The sequence below is a fragment of the Rousettus aegyptiacus genome, unplaced genomic scaffold (genome assembly GCF_014176215.1).
Source record: "Rousettus aegyptiacus isolate mRouAeg1 unplaced genomic scaffold, mRouAeg1.p scaffold_m13_p_13, whole genome shotgun sequence".
Taxonomy (NCBI): domain Eukaryota; kingdom Metazoa; phylum Chordata; class Mammalia; order Chiroptera; family Pteropodidae; genus Rousettus; species Rousettus aegyptiacus.
This window is the reverse complement of record NW_023416288.1, coordinates 5,407,476-5,419,982: the sequence shown is the minus strand read 5'-3', so window position 1 is coordinate 5,419,982 and position 12,507 is coordinate 5,407,476. Positions and strand designations below refer to the sequence as shown.

The window sequence follows — 12,507 nt, the reverse complement described above, 5'->3', positions numbered from 1 at the left end:
ATGTAGCATTTCTCCAAAGGATTTTTTTCTTAGATCAAATATTGCAAACTGAAGCACACAGAACTAGAAGTACTCTCTCAAGTAATATAAAGTATTTCTCACTGTTTCAAAGAATAAAAAAGGTAAAAAAAATCCTGAAAGCTCTAATACAAAAGATCAGATGCTTAAGTTTGTTTTAGGTCTATAATTAAAAAAATAAAACTTCAAAATATTAAGGGTTAAAGATGGCAACAAAATTGGAACAGTTTCCTTTACATTATCAATATTGAAATGAATACTAAAAGATTAGATGCAGAACAGAATGAATGTGTTGATATTACAGTATTTCTAACTTATTTTTATAACACACTTCATTAAAATAACTTTTAACAATGTACAGAATAATCTACCCTAGTTATATCTATTCAATGGAGGACAAAATGTGATTAAAATATGGTAAATATATGACTGTAAACTTAAGGAATATATTTTCCCCTATGGGGAGTAAAATTGCATTGACTCATTTCATTAAAGGTATAAAATGATAGTTCAGTAATATGCTAGCAACAGATGAAGAAAATTATTCTGACCTCATATATTAATTTTTTAATGTAAAGCTATTTATGCCATGTTTATTATAAACAAAGTAAAAACTGATGAATAATTATAGGCAAAGCATAATGCCAGTAGTCATGTGATTGGCAAAGCTCTTTTACATTTAATTATTTAAGAAAGTCTTCCTCTAAAAATTTATCTTACCCAAAGATACAGTATTTTAATATACAATAACTTTCACAGTATATATTTCACTATTAGAGAGCCTTAAGAGTTATAGGATACTGGTTATTAACTATCCACCTAATTTCCCAAATAATGTTTCATAATTTACCTCCAAACAAAATATTCTGGTTTGGGACAGAAATGATTTGCATCAAAATTTGTATCAAACTTTCCCTGGAAGTTTAATTATAATAAAACAATGAAACTAAAAAGCTCGGAAGGAACAAGTTGGAAAAGCGGAATGGAAAGTGTTAAGCCTGAGAGGCAACAGATTTCAACCACTGATTTACAGGCTGCTGCTGCTTTTTTTTTTTTTTTTAATTTAACACTCAGTCTGTAATAGTAGATTACAGGTTTTTCAATTACATGAAGGAAGGCATATCAATACCACGAAGGTCCATCGAGACAGAAACAGGAAATCAAGAAGTTCCTCACTTTCCTTCCGAAAGTACTCATATTGCCCAGCTACTTTCCCAGTTACTCTAACTAGAATTTGAAACCATTTTCCTATTTCTAGAAAGTCAAAAGACAAGAGATAAGAGCAACAAGCAACATGTGAATTTAAAAATAATTAATTGAAAGAACCCTATACCTATGTGTGTGTCAAATGTATGTATTCTGAAAAAGTCTTGTGAAAACATACACATACTGCCTAATCGTATGGAGAGCAGCATTACAACAAACACTTTCTTAAAAGGCCTCTGGGAAAACATCAGAACAAATAATTCCATTTAATTTTACAGCATAGATTCTTCTTAGTATGTTTTTCAAACTAAAATTTGGAACTCTTTTAATGATTGTTCTTTATCCTCATTCAAAATCTCAACTGCTTTGCTCCCGTTCATTCAAAACTGCCTTAAAACGATACTCAAGTAGTGGCAGGTTTTATTTGAAATGAATTCACCATGACAATTAATTGCTTTACTGGAGTTCCTACCTGTGGGAACTGTATACATTAAAATCTGGCTTTACCTACTAAAAGATGATTTTCAGTTGAATATAGCTTTATATTTTATTATATACTCAGCCATGACTAGAGGAGGAAAATTTTCTTCTGTATAAATGTTTCAGCTACTAATTACAAAGAAAATAAAACAAAACTACAAATTTGGTAATATCCTGACTAGGATACCTGATTCAAATGCTAGTGTTTCTTCATGAGGAGGGATTTTTCAGTGTTTATGGCAGGCAGAAAAGGGTCCTCCATAACTAATACAGACCTTAGTCAAACAAGAAATAAACTGGTAGCTTTTCATTAAAGCAAGCTAATTTCTATTACATGGCTACTAGTAAAACTGGAAACTTGAGCTTATTTTTTAGAAGTCTAAGAATAAGAAATATGTGGAAAATCAAGTCTTTCAGCAAAACAAATAGAAACCTAGGGATACTACAGTTAGATATGCAGAGTAGAACATTAAAAAAATTTCATATTAACCGAAAAAAGGAGAGGAATGGTGTGACAGATTTAGGGCCAATTTATTCTGTATAGCAGTATTTAAAAACAATTTTAAACATTTAAGAAAAGCCTAATTAGCATGTTTTTAAAAATATTATTTCATTTCATTCAGTCACTCAACTTATATTTATTTACTAAACACCTACCATGTACCAGGCACTGTATGACACAACAAGGAGCAAAAGAACACATGGTCCCTGCTTCTATGCTGCTTATGGTATCGCTGGGAAACAGCTCACAAGGATTTTCCTAAACCTCAATTCCATTCCAGTTGTTACTTCAGTGACTTAGATGAATATGCAAATGACTGTATATTCTCATGGATTGATTGTTCATTGCTTTTTTCACTTCTTAAATTCCAGGGACCTTTGACTGTTCCCACTGCCATACCCTGAACCTTGTCACCACAGAATTGCTCTACTTCTGATGAGTCTTCAACCAAAACCTCTCATCTTACCGAGTCTCCCAAACCTTCGATTTTAAAACAGTTGTTTTCTTGAACACATCTATCTTTTCTTGGTTTTGTTTCCTTCTCAATCTACCAAGTCTAGACTCTCAACATATCCATCACTTCAGTCTATCATCTCCTCTCCTGTCTCTTGAATAGCAAGTATTTATTGAGCACCCATGCTGTGTGACTTTGAGTATATTATTTAATCTCGAACCTCAATCTTCTCATTTATAAAATAAAAAATAAACCACTGTCATAGGTTTTGAGGATTACAGGAGATAATGCATCTAGATTATTTTGCATAGTGCTTGGCATATAGTATATGCCTATTAAATGTTTGCTATTAGTATGATTATTACAACTATATTCCAGAGAATATTACACAACTGTGTGGGATGGGCAACTACAAATTCATGGTTTCATATTCCAGTTGGATCCTCAACAATGTGAGTGTGGCTCTTAATATGTTAATTGGCTTGAATACATGTGCATACATACTCTGTCTCCACTATCTCCATTTCCCACAAATAACTTCAAGCCTTCACCATCATCCACAAGTCCTCTATCCTATCATCTCACTTCTTACTGTTAATAGACCCCAGACCTGCTGCACTCACAGAATACAGATCAGGCAGTAACTCTCTCATCATCTTACTTGGTTCATGGACTCTTCCTCCTCCTTCTATTTTAACAGAGGATGTGTTCCTCTTCCTGTCAAAGGCCAATTAAGCTTCCTAATTATGGTTCCCCTCCAAAATCCTAAGAAACCTCATTCAACTTTTTCTCTTGTACCTCTTCAATTCTTCCCTACTGGTTTTCTTGTATGTATATATGTGTTCAAATATTTCACATCTTGGGGAGGGAGGCACTGAAACATTCCTTCAGCTCCACTTCCCCATCTATTGCTTCATTTTTTCCGCTTTCATGGCCATGCTTCTTAAACTTCATTCCTCATTCTCACTCATCAACCCCCTGTAGCAAAGCTTCTTTCCCCTGACACTTTTCCTATAGCTAAAACCAAAACTAATGGATATACTTTATAAATGAAACATTTCAGAAAATACACTTGGCTTTATCATATTTTATCTTCCTCCCTTATTTGCTCCAGATATTTTAATTAAAAAATATTACAGGCAAAATTTAAACTCACTTTGTATCATTCCCTGCTCTCAGCCCCTTCTTTTATTCCCTGGATTATCCTAAATTTGGTGTTTATTATCCCCTTGCTTGTTTTTATACTCTTACTGTATATACTCTTATCCATAAACAATACATAATATAGTCTTACATGTTTTAAAACTTTATATAAATAGTATGTTGTACATATACTTCTGCAACTTATTTTTCATTCACAATTATATTTACAAGGTTTATTCCTTTTGACATATGAAGCTGAGTTCACTAAATTTCACTGCTATATATTATTATATGTCATGATTGATTAATTCTATCATTTGGTATATTATTTTAAATTTTTCACTATCATGCAATATCATACAATATCACACATACAAAAATTGATTTTACATGTCTCCTTGTGCCCATCTTCTAATGCTTCCTTGAATGAGATGAAAAAGTCCTAGGGTATGCAGACCTTCAATTTTCAATATAATGACTAACTACTCTCCAAAGTAGTTGTGCAAATTTATAGTAACATCAGCATTGAATAAAAGTTCTTCTTCACATTCTTGCCAACACTGAAATTTATCCGATTAAAAAATTTTAAGATATTCCAATTTGTTGATTCCCTCATATTTGATATTTGTGCTTTTTGTGTCTTATTTAAAGAATTCTTATATGTGAAACGGAGAATTTTCTCTATATTTTCTCCTAAATATTTTAAAGTTTTAAATATTTTAAATATTTTAAAGTTTTACTTCTTCACATTTAGGAATTACCTGGAATAAATTTTTAGGTATGGATAATGATTTGACCCACAATCATATACTGAAGAGTCTACCTTTTTCCCACTGATCCGTAATGCTGCTTATGTCATATATTAAGGATCCATATAAGCATGTATCTATTTCTGAGTTTTCTATTGTGACCCACTGGTCTATTTGTTTACATACGGTCTTAGTCTTTTGGGGCTGCTATAACAAAATACCATAGACTGGATGGCTTAGAAACACTAGAAATATTTTTTTCACAGTTCTAGAGACTGGGAAGTCCAAGATCAAGGTGCCAACATGTTCGGTGTCTGGTGATCCCACTTTCTGGTTCACAGATTACCCTTTTTGCTGTAACTTCGCATAGCAGAAGGAGGATGGGAGCTCTCTTGGGCCATTTTTATAGAGGCACTAATCCTATTTATGAGGGTTCCACCCTCATGACTTAATCATCTCTCAAAGGCCCCATCTCCAAATACTATCATATTGGGGATTAGATTTTTAAAATATATACTTTGGTGGAGACGCAACAATTCAGTCTGTAGCATACACTTATATCATACTGTTGCGGAATTCTCAAACAGAGAGCACACAGAGGCTATAAGGAGGAAGCAGCATTTATTGATGCCAGGACCGGCTCAGTGGATTTTTATATGAAGGTTGAGCCCTGATTATAACATAACGGGCAGTTTTATACAGTCTTGTCATTCCTACATAGCTACAGATATAAAAAAGAACACTGATTGGTTGGCAAGCTGTGAGAAAACCGACGTCAGCTGGAGAGGCCTAGAGGTGGGGGAGGGAGCCGGGAGAAAATTGATGTTAGCTCAAGAGTCTTCGAAGGGGAGAGGCAGTCAGGAACGAATCTGTTCCAGCAGGAAATGGCCAGGCAGGGTCAGGTTGCCACAATACTATCTTAATTATTATAGCTTTAAAGTAAACTTTTATAACCAGTAGAGAAAGTCCCCTAAAGTTCTTCAAAATTGTTTTCACTATTGGCATCTTGATCTTTAATGTGAAATTTAAATCAGTCTAAGTCCAATTGAAAACAGTCAGACAAACATAACGGTAGGATTTTGATAGAAAAAGCAGTGGGTATCTCTGTTTTGTTCCTGCCTATAATAAAAATGCTCCTAAATTTAATCCTTAAATATATAGATTTTTAGAAGGTTCTTTGATAATTATCTTTTTTTTTTTTTTCAGATTGAGGAAGGTCCCTTCTATCTCTAGTTTTCTAAGAGTATATTTGTTGGTTTTATTATTAGGATCATGTGAGGACTTGGATAAGAGAGAGATGAAAGTGGAAAAGAGCAGAGTTTGTAAATAACCACTAGGTTTCTGGAAAGTGAGCAGATGGATGGAGATGTCATTAACCAAGATTCTGAATGCCATAAGAAAAAAAGATTTATCAGGTAAGATGGTAAGTTTGGTTAAATCTGGGGTACTGGAGGGACACACAAATGAAGATTTCCTATAGACCTGTGTTTTTCAATATGGCACACCATACTCACTTGAAAGTGGCTAGTCCAAATGAGATGTGCTGAGTGTTCAGAATAGATATGGAAGACTTATTATAAAAAAGGTAAAGTATTTCATTAATATTTTTCTATTAGTTGAAGTGATAATATCAAAAAAATTTTTTTGAAGCGGTAATATTTTGAATATGCTGGGTTACATAAAACATTACAATTAATTTCACCTTTTAAAATGTTTTTAATGAGGTTATCAGAAAATTTTAAACTACACATGCAACTCATTATATTTCTATTGGATAGCACTACTACTGGGAGATACAAATCTGATATTCATAAAATGAAGATTTGTGAATTATAATCTTATAGCTGGAGTTAAAGCTACATGTGCAGATAAATCTGACAATGAAGTATGTTGAGTGAGAAAAAGACTATTGGTCTAAAACAAAATTTGACTTTACAAAACTCCAATTACCAACAATTTCTCAGGAACATATGTTTGCAAGGTGAGAGACATAACTGTAACATAAATACTGAGATTCTATGTTCCAATGAAGCCAGACTATAGCTCACATTAAAAAAAAAATTACAGAAATATTATTTTAATTTCATGTAAGCTTTTTCTTCACCTCTGTAAAATCTGTGCATACATTCAAAGGAGCTGGACTGATAGCCCCACATAATCCAAGACTGTAAACCAACCTGATGAAAAGGATCGTCTCTATATTCTTTTTTCACACATGGATTAATCTGAGGGTTTTCCACATCTGTCTCACTGGTACAAGATGATCGGCATTCTGCACAATGTAACAAGTCTTCCCATAAGACATCTTCTGTTTCAGATTCTGGCCTTGTGCTCTCAGAATCCTGTCTGGAACTTGAACAGCGAGAGCTGCAACTAGTACCCGATTTAGGGGCATCCTGAAATCAAGATATTCTTTGACATTAATACAATTTTATGTACCCTTTCCATCTCAAAGGGTTCTATTAGAATGATATATTGCTGCTTTTTACTAAAACAACAAATACACTGTCAAATGACAGTGAAATAGCAAAACATTAAAAATTCATATTAGTCTTTAAGGAGTAACAAAATTTCCTCATATCAAAATTTATTTTATTTCACATTTCAGCTCAAATGTTATTTTGTATGCAAAGACTGTGCATGTTTTCTCTTAAACTTCACATAAAGTTCAGAAATCAGGCAGGCAGAGATCAGCCTAAATTCACATGGACTGCACAGTCAGTGAGTATTAACCCACTTTAATTGATGTGTTCAAAGGAGATTTTTTTACTTAGTCTTTTTTAAGCAACAATAGATTTCATGTGTCTACTGTTTCTGTTTCTCAAACAGAAGTTCAATAAATTGACATAAAATTCACAAATAACCTATACTAAGAAGATAATTTGCCAATTCATGTTTCTGAGATAACCTATGGTAAAAAAGTGAAAAACTAAAAGGTACAAGTTAAATAATTTCTAATAAATTTACTTTTTTCCTAGGACTTCTTAATATATAAAACAAATAATTTTGAGTAAAATTTTAATTTAAATAAATGCAAAATAACTTACTGAATAAAGAATGGTAACAGCTATCCTTATAACTATGCTGAAATTTTTAGATTTGTTTTTAGCTTTCTCATCACTAAGATTTGTCAATCTACCTTTAAAATGTTTTATAATCACCCCTTACCTCTTTCCTGTGTTACCACAAGAGTTTAGACTTTTATCATTCACACTTGTTGCTATAAGAGCTTCCTAAATTACCACTATGTAAAAGCCCTTTTCTCTTTCAAGGTTAATCTTCCCAAGTACAGCTGTCCTTTCACTCCTCTGACCAAAATCCTTCTATAGCTTTCCACTGCTCTCCCAGATAAAGGTCAAATTCCTTCACCTAACAATGCTTGTCTTCAAATATGCTACTTTTGTACCTTGTTTTCCACTTCTCCATACCACAACCTTTTCCTCCAGTGACAAGGCTACTCCCTAGCCCCTAAACATAGCTTGTTCTTTCCCACCTCAGCCTCTGATTATGTCCCTACCTCTTATTAACAATCCTACTCTCCTTTAAAGCCTACTCAACAAAGTGTCAGGAAATTACCATCTCTACCACTTTCTAGCTGGCTTACGTTGTTTCTGAACCTTAATTTAGTCATTTATCAATGGGGGAATAAAACTACCTAAAGAGATACTGAAAATTAAATAAGCACTATAGTTTTTAATGCAAACCTGTACAAAGTGGGGTCTTAACCCTTCTATTTAGAGTGAACACTTGTCCCTGAACTAAGTTATTATTTATATTTATTTGACAATAAATTTTGCCTTGCTATCCAGCATCTACAATATTGTCTCAGTTAATTAAATGTACATGTATATCATATTCTCAAATAAATCATAACTCTCAAATATAAGTCCACAAAAGACAGAAACCAAATATGATATACTTTTTTGCCATCTTTAACACAGTAACAAAATATCTTGAATGAATGATATATTATTAATAATTTATTGATATTAGAATGGGCTACCATAAATATTTAGGGTATGACAGAATATTTGTGTGAGGAGGTTATCTGAGAAAGATATAAAAATATTTTAAAATTGAATAGGAAATTGAATAAAGAAATAAAGAGAGAAAAAAATTATAGAAAAAAGGTGAAAATTATTCTATTTCTCTTTTACAAAAAGCACGGCAAAAACATTTCAGATTCATTAAGGTCACAAGAAAAATACTTGAAGCATAAGCAATTTTCATCACAACAGTTTTCATTAGATAGCAAGGCACAGAATGTATTAAGCAATCAGTAGCTGTTAATTTAAAAATTGTTGATAAAGCTAGCTTATTATTTATCACTAATTTCTGATGCAGACTTGCTAATCAGATACAGATGTAAGTAATAGGATTAAAGGCTTGATGACTGTTTAACTGAAACTAATGAGTGATTTCGATGATAACGAAACATCTATAATTCCTTATAAAAGTATTTTGCCAAATACTGATTAATAAGTGGGCCATTTTACAAATATAAAATCTAAAAAGTATTGCCTATAATTGCTTACATTTCAAACAGTATTTTACCAGCAATACTTACGAATTAAGTGGCCACTTTGAATTTCACTACAAATTGCTGAATAAATACTAAAAATAGGAGATTTTGGAACTGAAGAAATAGCTCAAGTTAATAGCTCATTTAATTTAGTTTGCTCTGCTCATTTCAAATCTTTAGACAAACAGCTAAAACTGAGCACATAATCCAATTAAGAGGAGAAAATTATTTATTTGAAAGAAAAAAGCAATATAACACAAATGCTTTGTGTCAGGCAATTATGCATTAACTTATTTAATCCTAACAATGTGATAAGGCTGTTTTCCATCTCTTCCCATTGTACAGGCAGAAAATGAGACTCAGAGAAGTTAAATAATTTTATCGAAGTCACTTAAATAGTCTGACTCCAAGTTCATGGGTTCTTTATAATGCTTTCCACCAAATGTTACCTTTATTAGATGTAATCTACAATAGGGAATGAAAATTGAAAGATACTTGTAGAGTTAACAAAGCAGGACAGGGTGGGAAATAGGACAAGTGCTTAAAAGGAGCTATCTTCCCCAAGATACCTTCTATATCCCATATAATCAAGTTATTCTATCTTTCTAACAGGAGACTGGAAGAAACCAACCCAGATATAGCAGATAGTAGAAAAAGGCAAGAAACTAGGGTAGCAGCAGAAGAAAGGAGGTTAAGTGAAAGTCTACACACTGAATGGCAAGATTACCACCTCATCCTCAATCCCCTTAGGGCTGAACACCATGGCAGCCTAACAGAATATTTGGCACTTCTACACATCAAAGACTGGATGATTCTTCCTGAAAAACTAAATTCCCCTAAAAAAGTAGATCTATAGATACTGATATCTGGGAAGCTTATAATGATGGCTGGATCCCTGCACTTGTAATAAAGCCCACCAGTCCCACCTATAAAGTGTTCCCCCAAATTACTTATTTGTGCCTTACCCTTAAAGAAAGAAACATTACCAGTAATTTGAAGAGATATGGTACTATATACATAAAGATACAAAACAACACTACAAATCTTCTGTCTCAATTCCATTAATTCAAAGGAGGTTTTGTTTTGCTTTTTTTAAATACGCTTTGAAGTTGGCTTGACTTGATAGTCAAAATTTTTGGAACTGAAATGCAGCTTTTTAAATCTTCTAAAGTCCCTCACCTTACAAATGAAGATTCTTTAGACTTAATCTTTACGTAATCATTCACACCATTAAAAGAAAGATTTAAAACAACCAATGCCAACTAGCTAATTATCAGCCTTACTTAGCATGACATCTAAAAGATTTTAAGGAACAGCTTATTTAAAAGTTAATAGTGGATAAAAGTTAAGATTAGTTCTGCCCTTCAAGAATCTCAATAGTTCAAAACACACCTGCAAAGCAAGAAGAGCAAAAATTATGGGGTGAGAAAAGTATCTCTAAAGCAAATAATTTATTCCGTAGAAAGTAGAGATCTCCTTCTACAAGAGATTCTGAATTCCTTCCAGGACCAACTGTACATAGACTAAGACTGGATCTCACAAGCATGATTATTTGGTTTAGGAAGAGGGGACAGCACAGCACATGATGCGGTGGGCAACTTAATAAGTGGTGACAGAAACATGAAGGAAGTCCCTTAGAATAACTTCACTATAATCAAGAAATTATAAAGTCTTTCAAATTGTGGAAACACTAACATAGGAGCCTACGGATTGTCTCCCCAGGATGGTCTTCTTTAAAAGTAAACAAAAAACATTATGAGTCCTCAGAGATAATGTACAAAATGAGTACAAATGTGGCTATCAAGTTTGTAACACATAAATCTAAAACTGCTACTCCATAAATCCAGATTATATAACAATAAGATATTAATATTGATGGGAAATGTTATTTCAATAATTACATTCGATTGTTGAAAGAAGTTGTAAATAAGTAATATAGAAAATAGACATGTATGTACATACATAAGGCCAAAGTATATACCTCATTAGGGTAATGCTTCTTATAATGGTGTGACTTCCTATTCCGAAGAATGCTCTCAGAAGTCCTGTCCACATGATGGCGTAACGGGTATCCTGTTTCAGGACCTTCCTCACTGGAAACTTCATCGGAGACATTTGTTATTGTCCTTTGGGGATCCTAAATTGGGAGTTCACACAGAGGATTATTGGTAATTTCTAACTTACCTTGTAGTTTTAAAAATGCAAAAATTTAAATTGTACACACATATACAAATATCTTCAAAAACCTCAAAATAATTGATTAGTATCACCTGAAAAAAAGTCTTAAATCAGTGACCATACTGGAGTTCTAATTTTAAGAGCAATTTAACAGCCATTTGTCAAATATTGTCCTATAATGTTTCTGTCCACAAAAGGATCCGAAATAACTTACAAGTTGAAAAATACAAAGTAGGATAAAAGCAAAACAAAGACCATTTAAAAGAAGCTGAGAGACCTGAGATGAACTAATTATATACGCTGCTTTCGCAAGCTGAAAATGTGGTCAAGTATAAGACCACCACTGATTAAATAATGGCTTATGAAACCAGAAGAGGTTAGCTGAATATGTGCACTTAACAGACATTATGTACACAGCAAGTTTTAAGAGATATCCAGATTTCAGAAATTCTGAAATTGATAGACTCCAACATTAATTTTATTGACGCTTTCATGTTCCTTTCACGTAACTTTAGTTTTTTAGATAATACATACTGAAAATGTGTTTGAAATCTGCATGATTGGAAACTTATTTGTTGAGTGATGACAGTGATGTGAGGCTCACATTATCAGAGAGCTTAATGCTCCAAAAATCTAAAATCAAGTAAGGGACTGACTATATTTCACTGCAGCCCTATGCTACTTATTGTGTAACTACTGGTACTGAAAATACATGTACTGTAAAGTAGTAACAGATACTTCATTCAAAATTAGAGAATCCTCTTTTTTAAATGTATTTTCCTCAACACAAATGTTCATGCTCACATTCCTAAATATAATAGAAGGAATATCTTTTATTTTGATCACATTTTTTTTTTATGGTAACAGCTTTTAGAGAATATTTTTAACTAAAGAAAAAAAAATTGGTGAAACAAAGAGACAGAAAATACTACATAGGCTTTGTAACAACAAACCCATGGTTTCTTTATTATTTTGGAAAAGTAAACAATTATTATCTTAAATTTGCCCTCAGTAAGAATTTTTTTCAAATTAAAAACAAAACAAATGTGCTAACATCAAAGGTAATGAAGATAGAAAAAGAAGGTAGTATTTTCTTATGAAGAACATCAATGGAAAATCAGTTTCCTAGTTCACTTTCCAGAATAATTCAGATATTCCATTTAAAGCAAATTCTTACACATAGGGCAAGAAAACGTAAGGTTTAATAAGTATCAACTATAAATTATTAAGTGCTTTAACACTTTGGAAAAATTGG

General features: G+C 32.6%; 1 protein-coding gene across 6 annotated transcripts in view; it reads right to left on the bottom strand.

Moving 5' to 3' along the window:
* Positions 1-12,507, bottom strand: part of PHTF2 (putative homeodomain transcription factor 2) — a 121,450-nt gene that overhangs the window by 16,560 nt on the left and 92,383 nt on the right. For 4 of the 6 annotated variants that reach the window (XM_016145958.2, XM_016145957.2, XM_016145956.2 and 1 more), the window contains 2 exons: positions 11,056-11,211; positions 6,730-6,948 (listed from right to left, as the gene is read on the bottom strand). In XM_016145958.2, the coding sequence (XP_016001444.1) occupies positions 6,730-6,948; positions 11,056-11,211 (375 nt within the window). Of the gene's footprint in view, positions 1-6,729; positions 6,949-11,055; positions 11,212-12,507 lie in introns of those variants that run through there. The other 2 variants (XM_016145963.2, XM_016145959.2) reach the window with 2 other exon arrangements.